At 36.4% G+C, this 24,481-nt stretch overlaps 1 protein-coding gene and 1 long non-coding RNA gene across 3 annotated transcripts in view; one reads left to right on the top strand and one right to left on the bottom strand.

Annotated features, from left to right (window-relative positions):
* Window positions 1-11,385, top strand: part of BNC1 (basonuclin 1) — a 179,037-nt gene extending 167,652 nt beyond the window's left edge. For both annotated transcript variants that reach the window (XM_051981177.1, XM_051981178.1), the window contains exons 3-5: window positions 377-612; window positions 1,562-3,474; window positions 8,733-11,385. In XM_051981177.1, the coding sequence (XP_051837137.1) occupies window positions 377-612; window positions 1,562-3,474; window positions 8,733-9,417 (2,834 nt within the window). In that variant the 3' untranslated portion in view covers window positions 9,418-11,385. The remainder of the gene's footprint in view (window positions 1-376; window positions 613-1,561; window positions 3,475-8,732) is intronic.
* LOC127551452 (uncharacterized) overlaps window positions 9,004-24,481 on the bottom strand; it is a 28,384-nt gene continuing 12,906 nt past the window's right edge. The window contains exon 4 of the long non-coding RNA XR_007951091.1: window positions 9,004-9,090. This is a non-coding gene — a long non-coding RNA (uncharacterized LOC127551452). The remainder of the gene's footprint in view (window positions 9,091-24,481) is intronic.

A 24,481-nucleotide genomic window follows, 5' to 3' on the forward strand; every position in this document is an offset into this window, starting at 1 on the left:
TTATGTTTGTTTCCTTCCCTTCCTGTATGTGGCATTTTGACTTTTCATGAACTTCAGTAGCTAAGTGAGGAAAAGAAGGGAGAAAAGAATCTGAGAACTTCTACTTTACTTCTTATGTAATTTTATATGTTTAAAAATGTTTCTATGTTTGAAATGTTATATGTTTAATATTATACAATGTTTTATATATACATATATATAAACATAGCTATATGTTTTTTAAAGAATTTGAAATGAACAGCAAGTCACTGGTCTAATAATTATAAAACTATTAATAACTTTGTCTTGGTTGACATTATAGTATGGATTATAATTTAACTCCATGTATGAACTGAAATTATATCTCTTTAAACTGCTTCTTATGTCTGGTTTTCAGCACTAAGCAAATTGAGGATCCCAAATGTGTACCCAACTAGCCAAGTGGAGATAGTCCAGTCCAATGTGGTTTTTGATATCAGCAGTCTCATGCTCTACGGGACCCAAGCTATTCCCATTCGCCTTAAAATTCTTTTAGATCGGCTGTTCAGTGTATTGAAACAAGAGGAGGTAATCCAGATTCTTCATGCCTTGGACTGGACTCTTCAGGATTATATTCGTGGATATGTGCTCCAGGTACTGTAGAAGTGACAATGTAGATTAAGAAATGTTGGGGGAAATGCATCTCATGGAAAGTCACTTGTACTTGGTTGCAGTCTAACTAGCAATAAATTTAGCTTCCTTTTGATAGTGATCTTAAAATACTTAGAATTTTATCTGGGTGTGGCCTACATTTGCCAGACTAATAAATCTCCCCAAGTTAACTTGTATGGACATTAAAAAAAAAAAAAAAAAAGCATGTGCTTCTCATAGACTAGACCCTACAACTGGCTGGAAATGACCTTTTATGTAAAGTAGTATTATGATCTTACATTATGACATAGATCAATATTTAATGATCTTGATAATCTTGCTTTTTAGTGTTCAGATTAAAAATATGGAATCAATTACCTTGAACTTCTATCACATGAAAAATTTATGATGTTACATTCCTTATCATCTTAGAAACTCTTACATGCACTGTGAAAAATCTCAGTAGGCCATCAAATACATGTTCTGTGATAAAATATTTATTATAGTTATTGGGAAAAGTTAGGCATAGCTAGAGTTTGAAAGAACTCCAACACTCTAGTGTAATTACAGCTGTGCTTTGTGAACACTGGCAGCAGATCAATACAGGTTCATTTGTTTTCTGATGTTAGTTGCTTGGAAGATTATTAAGCTTTCAGTGAAATAATACTCGAGTTATATATCTAGGCTGATTGCTCTATCTTTTCTCCTCAGTTTTAGATGCTACTGTTGTTCAGATTGTACATATTTTATTTTTGGTGATGAAATTATACAAGAATTACTAATAAGTAATTATTCTTTGGGTCATGACAGCTGAGTAGTTTATCTCTGGGTTGGAACAAAGAGGAAAACCAGATACTTGAGTTACCCTGAGTTCTATTTATTAAGTAACTATGGTGAATCAAAGAAAAAATGAACAGTCAACTGATTTTTTTTTTTTCAATTTTGTACTTAGGATGCATCAGGAAAGGTTTTGGATCACTGGAGTATTATGACCAGTGAAGAAGAATTGGCCACCCTGCAGCAATTTCTTCGTTTTGGAGAGACCAAGTCCATTGTAGAGCTCATGGCAATTCAGGAGAAAGAAGGACAATCCATTATCATCCCATCTACAACAACTAATTTGGATATTAGGGCCTTTATAGAAAGTTGCAATCAGAGGAGTCCTAGCCTTTCTGTTCCAGTGGACAAGGTGAATCCTGGCAACCTTCATCATTTTGAAAACCTCATAAATAACATGGCTTTCATGCTGCCTTTTCAGTTTTTCAGCCCAGTGCCTCCCCCATTGATAGGTTCACCACCCGAGAGACATGTAATCGAGCAAGGTCAAGACAGAAATAATGACACTAAACACGATGTCCAGATACCCTTTTCTGAAAATGGCTTCCTAAGTCCTACTTCTGCTTCATTTCAAGTCGAAAATGAGCAGTGTATAAACTGTCCAGATATCCTACCCAAAAGTGAAGATGATGCTCATTTCAGTGATTCTGGTTCACACCAAGTAGCCAAGCTTGAAATGACTCGGCTGTCCCCAGAACCCAAAGGGAAAACTACTGAGAGAAATGGTATTGGGCCCAAGAAAGGCCGGGTTTTCTGCACTGCATGTGAAAAGACCTTTTATGATAAAGGGACGCTGAAAATCCACTACAATGCCGTCCACCTGAAGATCAAGCACAAATGCACAATCGAAGGCTGCAATATGGTGTTCAGCTCCCTGAGGAGCCGGAACCGACACAGTGCCAACCCAAACCCACGGCTTCACATGCCCATGAACAGGAACAACCGAGATAAAGATCTGAGGAACAGTTTGAACATGGCCCTCCCCGAGGACAGCAAAAGAACAGGCTTTCCTGTGACATCCCCAGACAGCAGGCCCATCCCCAGCTATCTCGGACCATGCACCGACTCCAAAGTACAGTCGGCTTTTTCCAGCATTGGGCAAAATGGTGTGCTTTTTCCCAACTTAAAGACAGTTCAGCCAGTTCTTCCCTTCTACCGCAACCCAGTCACGCCTGCTGAGCTCGCCAACACCCCAGGAACGCTCCCCTCCCTGCCTCTCGTGTCCTCCTCCATACCTGAGCATCTGGCCTCCAATGAATTGCCCTTTGATGCTCTTCCCAAGAAAAAATCTCGGAAGTCCAGCATGCCCATCAAAATCGAGAAGGAAGCGGTGGAAATCGCCAACGAGAACAATGACGCCCTCAGTTCGGATGAAGAGATGCCCTTGCAGGTTGTCAGCGATGGAGAGCTAGAGACGTGCGAGCTCAGGATGGAGCACGAGGTCATTGACCAGGGGGAGCAGCAGCTGCCCTCGGCTAACTTATGGAAATCTCTCTCCGAGGGAGGGAGGCTTCCCAAGCCAGAGTCGGTGATTGAGACCAAGCACTTAAAAAAAATATCTGAGCAGGATTTGAACAACTCCAAGAAAGAGACCGATCAAAGCCCGGGGTTGGCCATCGTGCCTAGGGAAGCTTCCTTCAGCGATCCCAAACAACACACCAATGTCTTAAAACCAGTGATTGAGCCTCTGCCGATGTATGCAAAAGAACAGTCCCGACACCAGCTTCCCAATTCTGACTGTGTGGAACTGCAGCACCACTTACTGACTGGGGGGTTTTTGAATGCTTTGTCCAACAGGGGGATGGCACTGCCTTGTTTTGAGGATCCTAGAGAGATAGAGCAGGTCAGTCAGCATGCGCTAGGAAGACAGAAGGAAGAAACTCGCTTTCACTGTGATATCTGTAAGAAGACCTTTAAAAACACTTACAGTGTGAAAATCCATTTCAAAAATGTGCATGCCAAAGAAATGCATATCTGTACAATCGAGGGCTGCAGTGCAACCTTTCCCTCCCGCAGAAGTCGAGACAGGTAAGACATTTGTAAAAGGTTTGATTTAATGCATTCATGGTAACAACTCATTTGGAATTTTACTATGTGAGGAAAGGATCCAAGGAGCTTATTTTCTGTGGATCATGCAAATACCCTTTATGAAATATAATTAATTGAATTCACTTTGGCAAATGTTATATAAACATCTGCTTCATGTGAAGGATCCATCATCTTTCCACAAAGAAGCTTACTCTCTAGTGTCCCATGTGAACTAAAAATGTAATGTGCGCAGTAGAATGTGAAAATACACTATGAAAGATATCCCGTGAAACTTTAAAAGGGAGAGATTACTTTCAGCCAGAGAAGGAGAATGAAGGAAGCTGAATCTTGAAGAAACAGATTTGTCATTGATAGAAACTGATTTTCCTCTAATCGATCAGATTTTTTGAAAAGCAAGAATAATTTTAATTGATAAAGACTATAATATGAGAATAATGGAGTAGATATTAAGGGTTGATTTTTTTTAATTTATAATTAATGGTCACATAATTAAAAGAAAGCAAACCTATCGATGACTGTGAGGTTTTAGTTTTGATTTCTGATACATGAACATATCATGACTTCTTCATTTATAGAATGCAGGGACTGTAGCATAATATATTGTTGTATGTAGTGCAATATCATCTCCTTAGGTTCATCTCATGCTGATATTCTATGACTCTGAGTTTGAATGTAATTATTCTTTTACTAAGCAGTATAAACCACATCTGACCAATCCAATAGGGTCATGTGTCCTAAAATATAATCTTGTATCTTTTGTTTTTAGTAAAGTTGAGTTACTTGACAAGTCTTCAGATCCCATTCCTAGACTCTGAAGCATGGTCCTTAAGAGAACTCACAGAAGATCAGAAGTTTTTTTGAAATATGTTTCTTCCTTCTGATCATTATACCTTGTTGTAGCTTGTCCATCAATTCAACAAACATTTTAATGAGCACCTCTAAGTACTATGGGCAATACAAAGATGAGCTTTGTTTTAATTGTCTTTGACACTGGCTCTTGCCCTCAAGTCAATTATAGTCTAATCAGAGAAAGAGGTATATGTAGATAACAGTAAAGAAAGACATGGTATAGTAAGTGCTGCAAGAGAAATACAAACTGAATGTTATGGGTGTTGAGAGCAGAAAAAGATCACATCTGACTGGGAGAATTGAGGAAAGCTGAATGAAGGACATTTGATTAGTAGCTCAAAGAATGGCTAGAAAAGAAGGATAATCTAGGTAGAAAGATTAGTATGGGGGGAAAAAGGTGAGAAAATCCAAAGTTTGGCCCAGTTTGACTTAAAGTAATGGAGTACACGAAATAATGAAAGGCAAGATTGGAAAGGTTGAGGCCAAAATCTAGCAGACCTTGAGTGTCAGTCCAACAATACGCTAACATGTCACTTTCCTTATCTATAAAATGAGAATGATGTATTTATTTCCAGATATCTCTTTTAATTTGATTTAAAAATGAATTTCAAAAAGCTTTCTAGAAGGAGAAATTAAAGGTGAAAATGTTCAAGCCCTAAAGATATTTCATTCATAAAGAAACTCTTGAATGGATCATATAAGAATATGTTATTAGTAATAAAACACATGCTTTATTCAAGAATCTGTGATTTCATAAGCATGACTGTCTCTACCAAACCCTAGTACACTGTATTTATGAGTTTCATTCAGTAGCTGAAAAAACTTAAGCCCAAATCTCAGATTTAAAATGGACCTTAAGACCCCTAGGCCAGTCCGTATCAAATTGGTCTTCCCTCTGGGACAAACTCACTTGGAGGATTTAAGGATAACCCCACTCTTCCCCGCCAACACAACCCTTCCATTTTTAGATAGTAGGAGCAAAGGCATTCTCATGGATAAGTACAGGGAAATTAGAACAAAGAAAATAGAGAAGGCAGTGAGAAAATGAAAAGGGTTCAGTTGATCATTCAATAAAGATCTTTTGCATATCTATTCATATATAATTTACAGTGCTGTGGGGGCTTCAAATCCATATTACTTATCAGTATTATTATTTTGTATAGTATATGCTAAATTAGTAGCTACTAAAGTCAAAATTTTTTGATTTTTCAATTTTTGAAAAAAAATTTTCATTTGTTTGATGTGTTTATGCTTTGGTCTCATTATAAAAATAAGCAGGTCCCTTCTTGGAAGTAAGATATATTCTGAGAGTTCTTTTATGATATAGTTATAACATGGAGGTAATTAGGTTGCACAGTGTATGGAACATCAGACTTGGAGTTGGGAAGAGCTGAGTTTGAATTCTGCCTCAGACACTCCTGGCTATGTGAATGTGGGCAAATCATACAGATTTTGCAAATGGAGATAATAAATAGCACCCCTCTCCCAGAATTGTTGTGGGGTTCAAATGAGATAAAAATTTTAAAGTACTTTAGTAGTAACCTTAGAGCACTAGATAAATAATAATTATTTTCGATTACTGTAAAGTGTGTTACACAGTAGAAAGTGATTTAGAGGCAGAGGACTTGGATTAATATTCAGTGTTATCACTTGTCTTAGGCAAATCCACTTTCCATCTCTGTAAAATGAGGCGGCTGGACAAGGTGGCTCTTAGGAATCCCTCCAACACTAAATCATTGATTACATAAATTTGGGATACATTATTCTATTGAATTGATCTTTTTGGGATACATTATTCTATTGAAATTATCTTTTTAATGATGTTCTGGTCCCAAAGTTAGTTCCACAAAACTTTTGACTATTATTGATAATGTTAATGATGATCATTCTTATAATACTTTTTGTAAGGTTTGTAGTAGGTTTCTTTGTCTAATCCTCGCAACTCTTGTGAGGTGACTGCTCCAGCTACAGTGAAGCCCCTATTAGACACTGAGGTAGGAGAAGTGGCCCCAGGTTCATGTATTCTATCTGAAGTAGAATAGAACCCATATTTTCCAGACTGTTTCGACCAATGCACATAGAGTATTATACCCTTACCTACAAATGTTCTTAAAAAGCATTTTTTTTTTGCACCTCTGAATTCTTCCACTATATCTTAGGGCTTTCTGGCTAGATTTCTTTCTTAAGGACCAGGCCTTAAACCAAAACCGATCTGATTCTCATTGGCCACCAATAGGTTCTAGGACAAGCCCCATTTGATCATTATTTGGGTCCTGATTGACTCAGATTAATGTAAATGACAGTAGCCTTGGCCAGAAACCCCAAGGGTTTTCCCCTCCCAGATTCATTCATTTATTCATTATTTTTTGTGGACTAGATGAAAGAAAAGATTCTTTGGCTCAATTGCTTCCTTGCCTTAAATCAGTGAATGGGTGCAGCCCTTTAGCTTCTAAAGGCCCAAGTCTCCCCTTTCATCCAGGACCACCTCCAGTCATCTTGGATCTCTTTCTAGCCACTGGACCCAGATGGCTCTGGAGGGGGGGAAAGTAAGGCAGGTGACCTTGCCCAGCCTCCCTCATTTAAATCCAACTCACTTGCCTGTCATAGCCTCACCTCCCTGATGTCATGGTCCCTTTCAAGAAGAAAGGATGAACAGCAGCAACTTCTTCAACTACTAAATCAGCCACACGCTGGCTTAAATCCACTTCTGTGATCTACGCTAGTAATCTAATGACCACCATATATGGCATTATTTCTGTGGGAAAACGAAATCCATAGAGATTGGAAAAGGGAACATAGTGATACTCCAGGCACATGACTGTCATCCTCAGCCCATGAAAAACAATTTAACAACAAAAAGAGTAGTGATGGGCAAAAATGTAGCCCATTTAGATTTTCAGTGTTTTACTTACCTTGTGTCTGTTGAACCTTACAACCGTACTATTTTAAAGCCCATTATAGTCATAAGGAATCTGAGACTGTTAAATTGTTTGCCCAAGGTCAACACAGATAGTATTGGGAACAGGATTTGAACCCAAGTTTTCCTGACTTTTCCACAAGTGTTCTCCCTCCTATACCACATAGTACTTTCTTCATATGTTACATGAAATTGATACAGTAGATTAGCAAAAATTTCCCCCACCTAAAAATAAATAAATGAAACGTTTTCCCCATCTTTAAAGTTGGAATCATTCCTTCTTTGCTTCAGTTTCACTAGTACTTGGGCCACAAGCTCTTGAATCTACTAGGATGATCTTGGGCAAACTCACTTAATATCTCTGAAGCTAAGTTTCTATATCTATAAAGTGAGGGAGATCAGACTAGAGAAAAAGGAGAAAGAATTTCTCTTCCAGTCTTCCCCCAATTTTCTACCTATTTCCCTTTCTACTTCAGTTAAAATGGTTCCCAGAGGGGGAAAAAATGTGGTGGTCAAGAAAACATTTTTGGGTCAGTAGGGAAATAGGTATAACATTATTATGTATAAGATATTTAGAAGTTAAGGGGGAGGAAAGGAAATGTGGTAGCTAAGGAAACATTTTTGGGTTTCTGGGTAAAAGCCAAGGTAGTCTTAGAATTAATACATACAAGATGTTCAGAAGTCAAATGGTTATATCATGAATACTTATTGTTTACACTCTCGAGATGGGTATTTTTAAAGTAGTTGTAGTCTACTTGATATCTTGCTAAGCAATTTGTATGTAGGCTGTATCTGTATGTAAGACTACTGTTCATTTTTTGCAATGAAATATGCTTCTTTCAGCTTAGAAATTTGATGGGGAAAAAAATTTAGCACAGTTGTAATTAAAATACTTGCAAAATGAGTAATTTCCATTTTCATGTGTGGTCATAGAAGCACCATTTATAGATAAGTAAAATAGAAAAATTTAAATTTTTAGATCTTTATAGCATTAATTTTATTTCTGGATCCAGTGAAATCTGATGCAATAATGGGGACTGGCAGTTTGGTAAGCTTCAAAGTACTTTATATGCTACAATCGCATGGAGTCTTAAAGCTGCAGGGGAAGCATCATTTATAGATAAGTAAAATAGAAAAACTTAAATTTTTAGAACTTTTTAGCATTAATTTTATTTCTGTATCCAGTGAAATCTAATGCAATAATGGGACTGGCATTTTGGTAAGCTTCAAAGTACTTCATAGACTGCTATCGCTGCATGGGATCTTCCAGCCCACCTCTATCAGATGAAGATCCCAGGATCTCGAAAAGAAACAGTAGGTCGGTTAATAGACCCATGCATTTATCATGTGCCTCTTGGTAGCACAATTAAGTCTGCCAAAGGCTGGTATTCTTTCTCCCTGAGAGATTCTTCACCCACCCCTAAACTGTGGCGATTTAACGTTTTAACGGCTAATCTTTTCTCTCTTTCAGACACAGTTCCAACCTAAATCTTCATCAGAAAGTCATCACCAAAGATACCTTGGAAAGCACCGATAATCCTTTGGGCACAACTTACCTTCTGAAAGATATGGCGAAGGAGGTTTATCAGGACGCAGCTTTCAAACAGCACGCCCCCCAGACTTCTGTCATCTTCAAAGGAACCAACCGGACCGGGAGCGTGGTCTACCCCATCACCAAAATCCGCGAGTCCTGCCTGGAGAGCTACGGCTGCGGCCCCACCAGCGAGGCGACCGTCCTCGACCTGAGCACTACCTCCAGCATGAAGTCCGAGAGCAGCACGCCTTCTTCCTGGGACTCCGACGGCGGGAGCGAGGAGGGCAATGTCGCTCTGGAAGACAGTGACGAGAGCTGTGAGGGACCGAGCCTGCTCCCCGGGGAAGACGGCTACCCCATTTGCGCCCTCATGGAAAAGGCCAATCACAGCTTTTCCAACCTCCCCTCTGGCTTGCCAATAACTTGCCACCTCTGCCAAAAGATATACAGCAATAAAGGAACCTTCAGGGCCCACTACAAAACTGTGCACCTCCGCCAGCTTCACAAGTGCAAAGTGCCCGGTTGCAACACGATGTTTTCATCAGTCCGCAGTCGAAATAGGCATAGCCAGAATCCCAACTTGCACAAAAGTTTGACCACGTCTCCAAGCAATCTCCAGTAACAAGATGGGCGACTGAGTTTTCTTTTGATAAGCTTTAATTATTTCAGATAATAAAATAGTAAAATGAAATGTCTCTCATTTTCTTTTCCTGCATTTTGGCCAAGCCCACACGGGTCGGCTGGCTTTGAACCACGATTTCATTTGGCTTTTCCTAGAGGCTGGGTAGTGTTAAAAACAGATGGAAATTTAAAAGACACACACAAAAATCATAGTATGCAATATGGAAGGATGGTGCCGCGGTGGTACTGTCTAGTATTATTTCTCTAAACCTAAAGTATTATTTGTTGAGAACATAGAAGCCTGGAGATGGTCCAGCTGGTCCCAGTTTTGTTTACATATTATCTTGGTGAAGCCCCCGGGGACCAGGGGGCAGATTGGGATCCCGAACTCGGGGTCGGAGTGGAGGTTCATAGAGTAAGATAGACTTGCAGTATTAAAATAGGACCAGATTTGTATGTTCTGGGGGAAAGTGGAATCCTAGAGCACCAGGACCCGTCCTTAAGGGTCCTACATTGAACTTAATTCCTGAATAACTTTAAAAGCCAGAATGTGGGTTTAGGAAAATGACTTGGAGACTATTAGGTGAGTGGAATGGTCTTTTTCTATTCTAGAGTGGCTTCCTATTTTGCTTTAGAAAACGTTCTCAGAGATTAAAGTGTTGACATATAAAATACCCCTTTTGGGTTCCTGATTTGTAGCAAAACACATCCTAGAAAAGGATGGGAAAAAAATTCCTATTTTAAAGTGCACTTTCTGTAAACTACTTTTGGGAAGCAATCATCATTTTTTTCCTGCCTACTTGTTCTTCCCCTTCCCCCAAAAAGCATTCCCCAATTGGTAGTTATTTAAGTTTTAAATTCTACACATGGAGATTATAGACACCCAAAAGATGTGCTCACGGAGCAGTGGTAGATGTTTACAGTTTGGTTATCCAGGTAGGGAATGGGTAAATTTTGCTTAATAATGGTTAAGGAAAACATTGCATTTCTTATTTTTGGTTCTAAAACTGAGATGATTCACCTTGTTCTTTCTGGTCACTGTAATTGACAGTATTCTGCATTGTGTTCTGTGCACTTACTGGTGTTGCATTTTATTTAAAAGCATTTTGATAATATTTAATTTGTGGTTATGTCTTATGAGTATTGTATGTGTATATATGTTGTGCAACAGTATACTTGACTGAGGCCTTCCTGGAGAGCAGGAAAAATGCTAAAACGAGACTCTGCAAAACCACTGCTTATTTTCACTTTGTAAACTTTTGAATTTCAATTTGTTTTGGTCACCTGTGGTATACAAGCATGATTCTTACAGCACAGTTTGTATATATTTAAGTGTTCTAGAGTATGTGGTTTCAAAGATTTGTTTGAATTTTCACCATAACTGTATCTCTTAATCTTGATACATTTTTTGGATGTGTTAAGATTAGGTTGAACTTTTTGAATTTAGTTGGTAGAAAGAATAGTGCAAAGTTATTGCCATTTTGTGTGTTTAAATGCTTAACTTATTCTAAGATATATTCAGTACCGTATACTATCCATTTCATATTCTTAGAAAGGAAGCTAAATTAGATCAATGAAATTAGACCTTATGAAATTTGGGATTGGCAGTATTATACAAGTCTGGACAGAAATGAATTTCATATTCTGAGTGTAATTGAACCAATCTTTTATATTTACAGAAGGCTAAAGTAATATTAAACATCATTAAGAGAACATTTGGTCCAAAGAAGATTATTATTACTCTCACCTTTTGGTGAAAAAGTCAATAACTTATTACCAACTATTTCAATCTTTTCTTTTAAAAGTGTGATTGCTTAAGCTTTAAGGTTCTGTTTACAAGATAAATGTGATGTTATCTTTCAAATATTTGTTATATACAACCATTTTGTTTTTTCACTGTTTTCAAAAAAAGGAGCAAAATTTGTATACCCTTTGCATTTTTTATGAGTTAATAAAAATATATGACACATCTTTTGCTTTAAAATTAATACATTTTTAGAAAACTTATTTTGCAGCTTAGTTTTAGAAACTACATTTTTCAATTAAAATTATCCCATTGCATGTCCACTGGGTTTATGGTGAATCAGATACTGTCAGAGTTAACTGCTACTACAGCAAGAACATAATTATAAAAATTAACAAATTAGAACATAAATAATGTAATTTTTATTAATATATTGACTTTTTACTCAGGTAGATTTGAGCTGAAATGATTTTTTCAACTATTACATATTATCATGGTACATAATGAATACAGAGTAATGTTCGTATTGTTTTGTTTTATTTCAGATACTAAAAGCAATCATTTATTTTGTGGAAGTTTTTTTAGATTAATTTTTTAAAGGAAACTTATAGTTGTAGAGCTTGGAAATTCATGAAACTTCCTATTTTCCTTTACCTTCATCCTTCCAATTTATTAATCCATAAACATATCTGCATAAGTCTATCTTTTCTGGTCCTACTTTTACTCTGAGAGTAATCAAATAAAAGCCTTAAAGGATTGTTGGGCTTTAGCCCAGTGCCTAAGAGTATAAAACCAAGTATAATAACACAAGACTTTGATGATTTCTGCTGTCCAAGCAATTAAATGTGAGATTGTGAACAAATAATCAGGTACATCTATATGTAATCACAAGATCACAGATTTAGTGCCACGGAATTTGGTAGGATAGTTTATCCCCTTATTTGACAGATAAGGAAACTAAAACCTAGAGGTTTAGTTAAATTATATTTGCCCAAGATTATACAACGGTACTAGGTGTCAAAACCAAGATTTATACCCAGGTCTTCTGTTTCCAAATACAACAGTGCTACTTTCCAGGATCACAAATCCTGACCAGCTAACAAAAGAAACTAATTCTTTTTTGTTTTCTCTTCATTTTCATTCCCCAACTTTGTTGCCCATTTTTCTTAAATGCCTTTTCTCTTGATTCTTCTGCTTTCCTGCCTATTCACTAGCTAATGTGTTCATCCTTTACAGTGATCTGAATCGGTCCTAAGAGCTGTTTGCTTCACAAACCCTTCTTCTAGATTTACTCAAATCAGTTTAGTATAAATGAGGAAAAATCAAAAGGATGATGGCAGTGTGTCAGATAGATGCTCTTTTATTTCCTTATTGTATCTAGAATTTTGACACCTTTATTTTTAAAAGAAGCTTTAAAAAAAAATATAAGGGAGGTGAATAGATGATGCAGTAGCACCAGCCCTGAAGTCAGGAGGACTTGAGTTCAAATGTGACCTCAGACACTTACCACTGTCTAGCTGTGTGATCCTGGGCAAGTCACTTAACCCCAATTGCCTCAGAAAAAACAAAAAACATAAAGGAAAGAACATCATAAAATATTACTCAGTATTTGAGGTTTTTTAGTTCCCACTAACTTAATATCAGATCAAATTTAGGCAAAAGTTATAAATTATTTGTAAAATTGAAAGTTGAAATGCCCTCTGAAATATGTCCCTTCCAGCACTATATCAATGAACCTATTTTCAAATAACTAAACACACCTGTGTGCAGAGCACTGCACTGGGCAATGGGTGAGAAAAAAATTTAGTCAAGACACATCATCTATTATCTTGGAATTTATTGTTCTAGTAGTTAATATGAATAATGAAAATACAAAATCATTATAGTAAATATACTAGGACCAAACTAAGTACTTCATAAGATCCAAATAGGAAGAAAGAGCTCTTCCCAACTGGGGTAGGAATAGCTTAGGAAAGGTTTTGAAAGAAGTGATTTTTGAGTTGGGCTTTAAAGAATGGACAAATGAAACATGGTGAGGATAAAATGACTAAAATGTCTAGACATTGGGAACAGCATTAGTATAAGCTCAGAGAGATAGCAGGCCCAATGAGTTTAGAGGACAAAATAGTACAATTTAAGCAGAACATAGAATACAAAATAAAGAATAATATTAGTTGGAGCTGAAGTTGTAGAGTGAGGCTAGATTGCCGTGGTCTTGTATAACAAGCAGAAGTGTTTGAAATGTACTTCCTGGTCAATAAAGAGCCACTCAAGATTTTTTGAATAGGAAAATGAAATGATCAGATTTATTCTTTTATAAATTGAGTCTCAGAGATGTATAGAGGATGAATTTGAGTGGGAGGGGACTGTAGGTGGGAAGACCTGTTAGGTTATTGCAATAGGTTCAACAGGTGATAATAAAGACCTGTAGGTGAGGACAATGAGAATAGAGAGATGGCATTCATGAGATTTTAGTAACAGATTTGTGTTCAAGGGGGGAAAAAGAATACCTAGGTTCTGAACATGAGACTGTATAGATGTTGTTGCCTCTGACAAACGGTTCTGGGAAAAAGCTGGGTTTAATGAGGAAGATGATAAGCTCAGCTTTGGATGTGGACTTTAAGGTTCCAGTGGGAAAACAGAGAGCAGATATCCTGTGGACTCTGAGAAATCAGGTTCTGGAGACTCAATAAATATAGCTATAGGTCTATATGCAAATATCTATATCTATACAGATAAATAGATCAATAGATGTGAGGGTCTTCTGCCTAAAGAGAATAGTTTTACTGTATGAATGAATGAGATTAGTAGAGTTGAAAAAGGAGGGGGTAAAAGCATTTATCAAGTGCTTACTGTATGCCAAGCAATTATTTCTAGGTGTTAGGAACAATGAAAAAAATTTGCTTTCAAAGAGTATATTTTTTAAGGGTGAGGGAGGAAGAATATAGGGGTATTATGCTTTGAGGGAGATGAAGTGATTATAAGAGTAGATATAACCCATCTAATCTAATGCTACCATTTTGTTTTTATATCTAATACTTTTGGAAAAGCCTAAAGTTCATAGAATGCTTAAAAATCTTTAGCTTCAGCATTTGCTCTGCTGATCTTATATTGCAGGTGGGCAATATCTACAATCTAATTAGAATTAGCCAAGTCTCTAACTTAACTCCATGGAATGTTCCTGTCTGCTAAAGAAGCCACTTATCAAGTTTTGCCTCTCAATATCTAAAACTAAACATTAAACTCAAGTAAAAATATGATAGATCTTTGCTCCATATTTTCTTCCCATAATTTTTATTGTCTGACTAGGTATCCAACAGTTCAATTTTGTACTGTAAATAGATGTTAAATTCTTACTATATGTTAGGTACCATGTTAAGTGTCAGGTTACCCATCCCTTCCTGCCCCCCCAAAAAAGACCTAAAAGAAAAACAGTTGTTCAAAGGCCCATGGATAGAATGTTGCATGTGAGAAACTGCAAACAGATCAGTATTAAATGAACTATATTAGAGAAAAAGTAAGGTGTGAGAAGACCAAAAGGGTAGGAAGGAATCAGGCTGTGAGGAACCTTAAAAGCTAAACACAGGCCTTCATATTCATCTTGCAGCTAAGGAGGAACCATAAGTTAATTGAGCAGGGAGAGGGATAAGAGTCGGACCTTTCAGAAAATCACTTTGGCATCTATGTAAAGCAGGCACGAGAAACATTTTTTTCCTGCCAACAGCCATTTGGATATTTATAACATCATTTTTGAGCCATACAAAATTATCAACTTAAAAACTCAAGCAGTGGGAGGTTATTATAGCTAGCTTTCTACTCATTGCCTACAGTTGCTTTGGCAGGACCAGATTAAATGATTTTTCGGTACTTGTACAGCCCATGGGCTGCACATTCCCCACCCCTGATGTAAAAGATAATTTGGAGCAGGGAGAGATTTTCGATTAGAGAAGACTTGCAATAGTCCAGGCAAGAGATGATAAGGGCATGAACTGAGATCATGTCCATGCAAATGATGGCAACTTATATGAGAGATGTTGTCATAGTGGACATCATGAGCTGTTACTATTTTAAGAGAACCTGTCAATATAGATTTTAGGTTTGAACATTAAAGTTTAAACTCTTAAGTGACTCAGTTTCTGAAGTGCGTGGTTAATAGGGAGAGCTGACCAGAAAAGGAATAAAGAGCAAGAAAAAGGAAGATATGCCTTGAACCAGCAGAAAGAGGGCTCCAAAACTTAAAGTGCTCACAATTGCAATATGGATTGCAAATAGAAGTAATTTTTAGTATTAGAACAAGTCATTGGGGTGGAGCCAGAAGACAAGGGATTCCAATCCAGCTCATTTACTCTCTGACTCTTGTGTTATTATTGTTGGATCAGTTAAGTCATGTCTGATCTTCACGACCCACTTTGGGGTTTTCTTGGCAATAATGCCAGAGAAGTTCTCCAATTCATTTTATATACGAGCAAACTGAGGCAAGCAGGGTTAAGTGACTTGCCCAGTATCACCCAGCTGGTAAGCATCTGAGGCCGTATCTGAAGTTGGAAGAAGAGATGAGCTTTCTTGGCTTCAGACCTAGTAGTCTATTCATTGGACCACTTAGCTTCTCCTTAGCTCTGTGAACTTGAACAAAAGTCTCTCACTTCTTAATGTGTTAAATGAGAGCGTGAAATTAAATGGTCTCTGAAGATGGTCTCAGATATAAATTCTGTTTCTAATGAAGAGAATGGAAATCTTATGATTGATCTTATGATGATATCAAATAGATTTTCAATCTGTGTTAGGAAGATGTAGGTTATGGAGGAGATGGATTTCCTATTTGTGACTTCCTGTGTCATCTTGAGAAATTCCAGACAGCCAAGGGCTCAATGGATAGAGTTTTTGGGCCTAGAGCCAAGAAAACCTGAGTTCAAATTCTACCTCAGAAACTACCTGAGTGATCCTGAGCAAATCATTTAATCTGTTTGCTTCAGTTTCCTCATATGTAAAATGGGAATGATAACAACACCTACTTCTCCCAGAATTGTTGTGAAGATCAAGTGAGATAATAATTGTAAAGATCTTGGCATAATGCCTGGCAAGTGCTATGTAAATATTAACTATTATTATTATTATTATTCTCTGGATTTCAGTTCCTATTCTATAAAATGAGGGTATTAAAGTCCCTTCCAGATCAAAATCCCATCGGCAATTATAGGAGACTCCTTTTTTTCTTCCATATTTGCTCTAAAGGTTACCTTTCTTAGGTTTACATTATGCTAGTTAGTAGACAAGCCCAAACAAGTTGAATTTTTATACAAAAATTGTAGTTTTGAATGGAGTTCGTAATCTTTTTAGGTCATGGACCCCTTTTGCAGTCTGATAAAGCCTATAGTCTTCTTCTTGAATGTGTTTTTAAATACAAAGCATTACAAAGGGAAAACAATTGGTTTGATATGCAGTTATTAAACTTATTTTTTAAAGTTCATGTACTTGATCTAGTCCAACTTAATTTTTTTCCATATAAGGAAGTAAATCCAGAGAGGTGAATGATTTGTTCAAGGGTTTGCAGGGAGCAAGAACAGAGCCAGTATTTGACCCCAGGTCCTCTGACTACAAAGCCAAGACTCTCTCTACTACATTACATTTCTTCATGAGCTATATGCCATAACCAGTATTAGGTGACCTGGGCTTTTCCTCAGGGTGCCAAAATTTAGAGAGTATTGAGAATGTTTTAATTATTTCACAACTTAGATTAGCATGAATTATTAGCCCATAGTGAACATAGGCAAGGTGAACTTCTCAATAGCACCTACTTATCCTCTCCTCCAGGGATGGCCTCTTTGCCATTTAGTGTACCAGAGCCTCAATTTAAACTATACCCTTTAGGATGTCTTTGCTGTTTCCCCACCACACCCCCTTCCTTTGTATATTCAGTTTCTCCTTATCCAAACTGAAACTGTCTTGTACCCCATTCTCAACGTCTTCCCTCAAGAGTATAGTGCTTGTCCCAAGGGATGAGACTTTGTCAGATCCAGTTAATAGCATATCTGAACTTCCTGATGTTCATAAAGGTTAGGTATCTCGCATAATTTTAAAGAAGGAAGGAAGAAGGAAAGAAGAGAAAAGTATCTTCCCAGGAGTTCTTACCTTGGAGTTTGTGAACTTGTGTTTTTCAATACTTTGAAAACTGCATTTCAAAATAGTGGTTTCTTTATTTGATGCATTTAAAATTTTTTCTCAAAAAGGGTTGATGATAGTTCCCCAGAATACAAAAGGAGTCTATGATGGCCAAAAGATTAAGTACCACTTTCTTAGTCAACTAGCATTTATTGACACCTATGTGCCACTACGACCCTAAGCACTACAGACTCTGTACTAAGCTCTAGACTAAGGCAAGATTAAATATTTCTCCCCTCCTATATCACGTGAGACTGCTAATTGAAAATGACTACATACATGATTTACATAAAAAATATTTGAATATTTAATTCTATGGACAAGATAATTTAATGGAATAAGCTGGCTAGGAAAATAAAAACTATCTCATTGTTTTTTTCATTGCTCTTTATGACTTCTTTAAGATCCAAGGATAATGATCACTCAATCAATCAACATTTACCAAGCTCCTACTATGTGCCAGGCTATATTGATATATAAAGTAGCATAAATATTCATGTAAAACTAATATATATAGTTGTAATCATCTTATTTCACAAATATTCAAATAATTAGAATTTGTTTTTCTTCTTTTACATGTAATATATTAAAACCAACTTATCAGTTTTATTTCAAAATGTCAAAGAGTTGTGATTTCATCAGCGTGGATTGTCCCTTCACTGAAACAGACCATAACCAGCCAAGACTTTGTGAGATTCTGTGGGAGAATAACTAATTAACCAGCAGGCACCCTTGTGATGAAACTCCTAAATTAGCTAGGCCAATCTTCAACCTACAGTTTGTTATCTAACTCCTACTTAAAACTTTTCCAGCATAGTAGGACCTGCTAGGACCTGGCCGCTTTGGGACAGCCTTCAAGAATTCAAAGTTACTACTGTGTCCCCTGGCAACATCTGAGGAGAATTTTTAAGAGATTTTAAAACTAATTTTTTAACTAATTGAAATTTTTCCACTGTTATGGAAAGAAGCATAACATGTATTAAGCATCCACTGGTCAAATTAAACTTAAGGAAAAGCAATCCCCCAGGATCAGTGACTCTCAGAGTACTACTTTACTCTTGGTGCTCTGAAGCCCTGATAGAGGGAATTTTCTCTCTGGCTACCCCCTACACAGAGATATTCCCATGTCTGAGAATAGATTTCACATGTCCTTCCAGTGAGGAACTTCATTTAGCAAGGCAAATTCATTTTAGAGAGCAGCCTGGGGTATTAAAATGCCCAGTGACTTGTCCAAGAGTCACACAGCCGTAAGTGTCTGAGGCAGAACTGGAAGCCAGTTTTATCAAGGACAATATACTCATGCATATATACATGCACATTTGTGTATATAAGTATTTATAAAACATAGTATAGGTATACCTATGTACTTAATCTACAAATATGTGTGTATGTGTGTAAAAGAGGGGAAAACTCATTCAGATAACCTCAAATATGATGGTGGCAGGGAATCCAAAAGATATATATTTGTATAAATAGATACATAGATGTGTATATATGGATCCTTCATTTTCCTTTATTCACTCAGATACCTTCAAATATGATGATAGTAAAGAATCCAAAGAATATCCTTTGATTTAGAATGTAGATGTAGATATATACATATACATGTACGTCTGTATGTTGTGCTTTACCATTTTGAGACCACTTTGACCTACATTTAGCTTATCAGATCATAATAAACCTGTGAAACCTGAGACTCAGGTTAAATGATTAGCTCAAAGGTCACATGAAGTGGAGGAGTGAAGTAACAAGATTTAAAACCCCTGTTTTCTGGCTCCTAGAGGACTGACCTCAGACCCAAGGGCACAATGTAAGGTACATTTGCATAGATAGGATTCAAACACATCTCTCCTTATCTCAAATCCATCACTTTTCTCCTCTCCAGAGAATTACATTGTCTTTGATTCTCTTTCCTATAGTTTCAACCTTAGTCCAGTCCTCAATCATTTCCTGATGAAATCTTGAGAGGCACAGATTATTAGGGCTAGAAAAAGACCTTACGAGATGGATCCAGATCAGACTCAGACTTTTTCTTAAAAGTCACAATGTCTAAATATGGTGTTTCTGTGCCTTTTATTTAGTAGTAGAGCCTGAATTGGAAGCCAAATCTCCTGGGTCCCAGTCCTTAGTAAACATTTATTAAATGCTTCATTCATTCCATTTGTCAAACCTGACTCTCTCTGTTACTTTGATTATTTCAACCCAATTTCTGAGACTTTCTTTCAACCTACATATCAGGAACTATCCTCTCAAATTCTAGGTCCTTTTCTACATCTCCTAAGTCTGACTCCTTTCACTTACTTTCTGTTTTCTAATCCAGCAGCTCGATGACACAAGAGAGTATTGGACCTGGAATCACAAGGATCCAAGTTCAAATGTGGCCTCCCAAATATGATAACTGTGTCACAACCTCTGATGCCTCCTTTTCTTCATCTGTAAAATGGAGAAATAATAACATCCCTTCTGATAGATGATAAGATTGTTGTGAGGATCATGTGAGATAATATTTTAAAGGGTTTAACTCACTGCCTGGAACATACTGCTTTCCTCCAGTCCACCCATTTCTGCAGATAGTATGTACATGATACATCCAATGATCATTTGCCCTGTTCTTCTGAACTTTCTTCATGTCACACTCCAGGTCTCGACTGTTGTCACCAAATCCCTTACTTCCTGGATTGGAAATAGCTTCATACACTTCTCATGCACTTCATAAGAGGCTTCTTGAGTAAGTGGGGAAAAATTTTCTGATTTTATTCAATCTACAACCATGCCAGTGCATTATCAATAGAGAATAAACGCTTTAATTTTTTGTATAACACAAATGCATCTTTCAATCTCTGTTCCAGTCTTGGTGTTTTCATTGTTTTTTTAGTAGCAATTATTTCAAATAGTATCTAGGATGATACTATATACATGTGAGGACAAGCATCTTCTTGCTGGTTTTGATTTTTGTAAGATAGACAATAATGTGTAACACTATCTTTGGAAGTTGACATATTCTACTCATCTTGATAAATTATGGAAGTTTGTTCCCTGTCACCAAATAGAAGTTCTTTAAGAAGAGAGGATGTCTTATCTTCTCTAGTTATTACCTAAACAGTAATCCATTTTTGCCACCATGCAGTTCTTTAAGTAATATTGTGCAGTCTTGAGCAAGTGACTTGATGTGACCTCAATATCCTCATCTCTACAATGAAAGACTAGGAATAAGATGTTTCTTCCAGCTCCAGAATGCCATGATTTGGTATGTTTATGTGCTAACTACATGTCTTATCTGTGATCCAGATCAAAGCTGAATTTTCCATTTTTTTCTCTTTTTCAATTTAAATTATTTCATTGAAAAGTTAACCATAGCAAATATTAAGACACCAATTTTTGATAATGATAACTGTTGGAGGGGAGGTGGGAAAACTGGGACACTAATGCATTGTTGGTGGGGGTGTGAAATGATCCAGCCATTCTTTAGAGCAATTTTAGAGCAAGAGCTATTAAATTGTGTATACTCTTTGATCCAACAGTATCTCTACTGGGTCTGTAGACTAAACTAAAGTTTCTTTAGTTACTACTTGAGAATCTCTTGCTGCTCTATCATGTTCAGGCTACAGTTTCTCATTCCTGAGAACAACCATCACAATCCAAGTTGTTCAGCACTATTGGACAAAATCACAAAAACAAGTTCATTTTTACACACTATGATTGTGCTCACTACTGTTCCATCATCCTTTTAAGCATCTCTTTTCCTCCCACAGTAGCTTTTGAAAATATTTTACTCCTTTTCCTCCCATACCCATTTTCATTCAGTCTTCTGAATGAACACTTAGGTTTTCTGACATAAGCTCCCTTTCCTCCCATCTTACATTTCTCAAAATGTTTGAGTAACCTCATTAGATCCCTCCTTCCATACTGTCATAGAAAAAGAAAAGAAGTTATCTCTACTCCTCACTGAGATTCTTATTCTGCTTCTCTTCTCTAGAAGTCACTATTCTCTACCTCATCTTCCCCTGCCCTCACCCTTCCCCATATATACTTCTTCTCATCTCTCCGCACCAGTTTCTCCTCTAACCCAAACATCTTGGGATGTCTCCAATAAGTTTTAAGCCTTCCTTTCTACTTTTCCTTGACCCTTCTGTTTCACCCAACTTCTATTTCATCTTCCTCATTTTCTTCCTTTTTACTGCTAAAATGTTTGCGTAAATGTGTATGTGTGCATGAAGATAAAATGTTTTAATTTCCATAGGTTGAACTGTAAGTTTTATTTTTATTTCATTTTTACATGATTTGAATTTTTTACATAGCATATATCTTAGCAATGCAATGATTTAAAAAGTCAGATGTATCTCCTTTAAATCCTGTGCATTTAACACATTTTTTCCAATACATACTCCCCATATATTATTGGAAATGATATTATCAATACAGACCTACCCATTCAAGTCAGTGCATTAAAATGCTTTTTTGGTAATAAAATGATGGATGAATTGTATTTTCCCCATTCCTCTTTGCTAGTGTGATTCAATAACTGAATTTTTATTCCATCCAAAGTAACTACAGAAGCTATATGATATTCAGAAATATATCTGACAACACTCATTCAGGGACTATATGAATCCAACTTTGTAGAAATAAAGATGGACTTAAATAAAAAAATAGCTGTTGCACATGGGTAGATCAAGACAATAGAATTTTTAAAAAACAATACTATTTATAGAAATTTGCTTATTAATTGCTGTGCTAAATTCCCAAAAGAATATTGTATAGACCAAAAATAAAGAATGAGATTAATATAGAGAAACAAAAAATCAGGCAATCTCAATGGTAATAATTTTTAAAAAAGCAGAAAATAAAGGAGAACTATCAGTGCCAGATTTCAACGTGAATATTAAGCAGTAATTGTTAAAAATCATTTGGCAGGGCAGCTAGTTGGTGAAGTGGATAGAGTACTGCAGTCAGAAGGACCTAAATTCAAATCTTATCTCAGACACTTAACACTTCCTAGCTGTGTGACCCTGGAGAAGTCACTTAACCCCAATCGCCTCAGTCCAAAAATAAATAAATAAATAAAGTCATTTTGCACTGGTTGAAACAAATTAGTCAATCAGTGGAACAGTTAAGGTACACAACATAAGGAAGCAAACACTGTAGCATAACATTCAATAAACTCAAAGATTCCAGGTCCTAAGATAAGGATTCACTATTTGATAAAAACTGCTGAAAAAACTGAAGGAAGTCTGATAGAAACTAGGTACAGAACATCACACAATATAACAAGATAACATGTATATACATGACTTAGAAATTTGTCATACTTAAATTATAAGGTCAAGTAAAAAATTCCCTTTCAGATCATTAAATAGGGCTGGAGTTCATAACTAAAGAAGTGATAGGATCACACAAAATAAAATGGACCCTATGTAAAATTAAAAATTATTTTGCAAATATGAATTTAATGTAAAATTTTAAAATGAAAATGAGCAGCAAAGGAAAAAAAATTGCAGCAAGTTTCTTTGATATAGACCTCATCTCCAAAGTACTTGAGAAAATTATTAAGCCATTCCCAAAAGATTAATGTTTAAAGAATATGAATAGATGATTTTCACTGAAAGAAATCCAAATTATCAACAACTACAAGAAAAATGCTTTAAATTGCTAATAAAAAATGCAAACAAATCAATTCAAAATTCCATTCATACCTATCAAACTAGCAAAGATGACAAAATAGGAAAGCAATAAATGTTGGAGGGGCTGTGGGAAAACAGATGACAGTAGTGTACTGCTCAATTTAGGCAGGGGAGGACACAACAAATGATATGTTTGTTCTGATAAGCCACACTAATTTCAATGTAACTTATTAGTATTTAATAATGCTGCTCAGAGTCAAAACTGCTAAACTCTACAACTAATGTCTCTGATACGTTGCTTCTAATTCTATCATCAAAGTCTTACACTGTAGCTTTTGACTATGCTGCTCTCCTGAAACTGCTATGTCAAATCAATGACTTCCTAATCATCAATTCCATCGGTCCTTATTAGGCTAAGAAGGTTCATCTTTCTTGACTTCTCTGAGCCATCTGACAAAGTTTTTAATATCTAGAGTAAAGCTTGCTATATTTAAATGGGAGACATGGGTTCTTGGCTCCAAAATTAATGAGCTAGGTAACCACAGGCAAGTCACTGAACCTGAGACATGTTTTTCCCAAGGAAATGGGAAAATTAATACATGCATTACCTATAGGGTTGTTATGGGTAAGCAAATCTTATATCACTGCACAAAATTAAAATCTGGTCAACATCGACCTACCTCATCCTACTAAATACACTTTTTGTTCCTTGATTTTAGAAATATAATACTTTCCTGATTCTTCTTCCAATTCTGCAATCTCTCCAATGTCTGCCTCCACTGGGTCTTCATCCATCTCTTTACCCCTTTATATAAGTGTTAACTAAGAATCTTTGTCCTTGGTTCTCCTCTCTCTATACATACATCCTTTTTTTAAGATAACTTTTTTCTGTAAATAGCATTTTTTTTCCAACTACATGTAAAGATGATTGTCAACATTCACTTTTTAAATAAGATTCTGAGTTTCAAATTTTCCTCTCTCCCTCTGTTCACTCCCCCCTCCCCAAGATGGCAAGCAATCTGATAGAAGTTATATATGTGCAATCATGTTAAACATATTTTCACTTTAGTCATGTTGTAAAAAAAGAAAACAGAACAAAAGGGGAAAAACCATGAAAAAAAAAAAAAAACAAAAGAAAAGAAAAAGTGAAAAATGGATGCTTTAATCAGACTCCAGAGTTCTTTCTCTGGATATGGATACTATTTTCTATCATGAGTCTTTTGGAATTATTTTGGATCATTATATTGCTGAGAAAAATTGAGTCTATTATAGTTGATCATCACATTGTATAATGTTCTCTTGGTTCTGCTCACTTCACTCAGCATCAGTTTTTTTTTACATTCTTTCTTAACAAATTTGTTCATTTTCACACACTCAACTGCCACCTCCATTCAGGTGACTTCTATTTCCTATCTCCATTCTTCAACTCTATTTTTCTGAATCCAAAACCACATCCTCCAATGTCTATATGGCATCTTTAGCCAGGTATTCTACTAGTACATCAAATTCAAAATACTCAAAGGCAAGTTTGCCATATTTTC

This window comes from Antechinus flavipes, chromosome 2, assembly GCF_016432865.1.
Source record: "Antechinus flavipes isolate AdamAnt ecotype Samford, QLD, Australia chromosome 2, AdamAnt_v2, whole genome shotgun sequence".
In the NCBI taxonomy this organism is placed as follows: domain Eukaryota; kingdom Metazoa; phylum Chordata; class Mammalia; order Dasyuromorphia; family Dasyuridae; genus Antechinus; species Antechinus flavipes.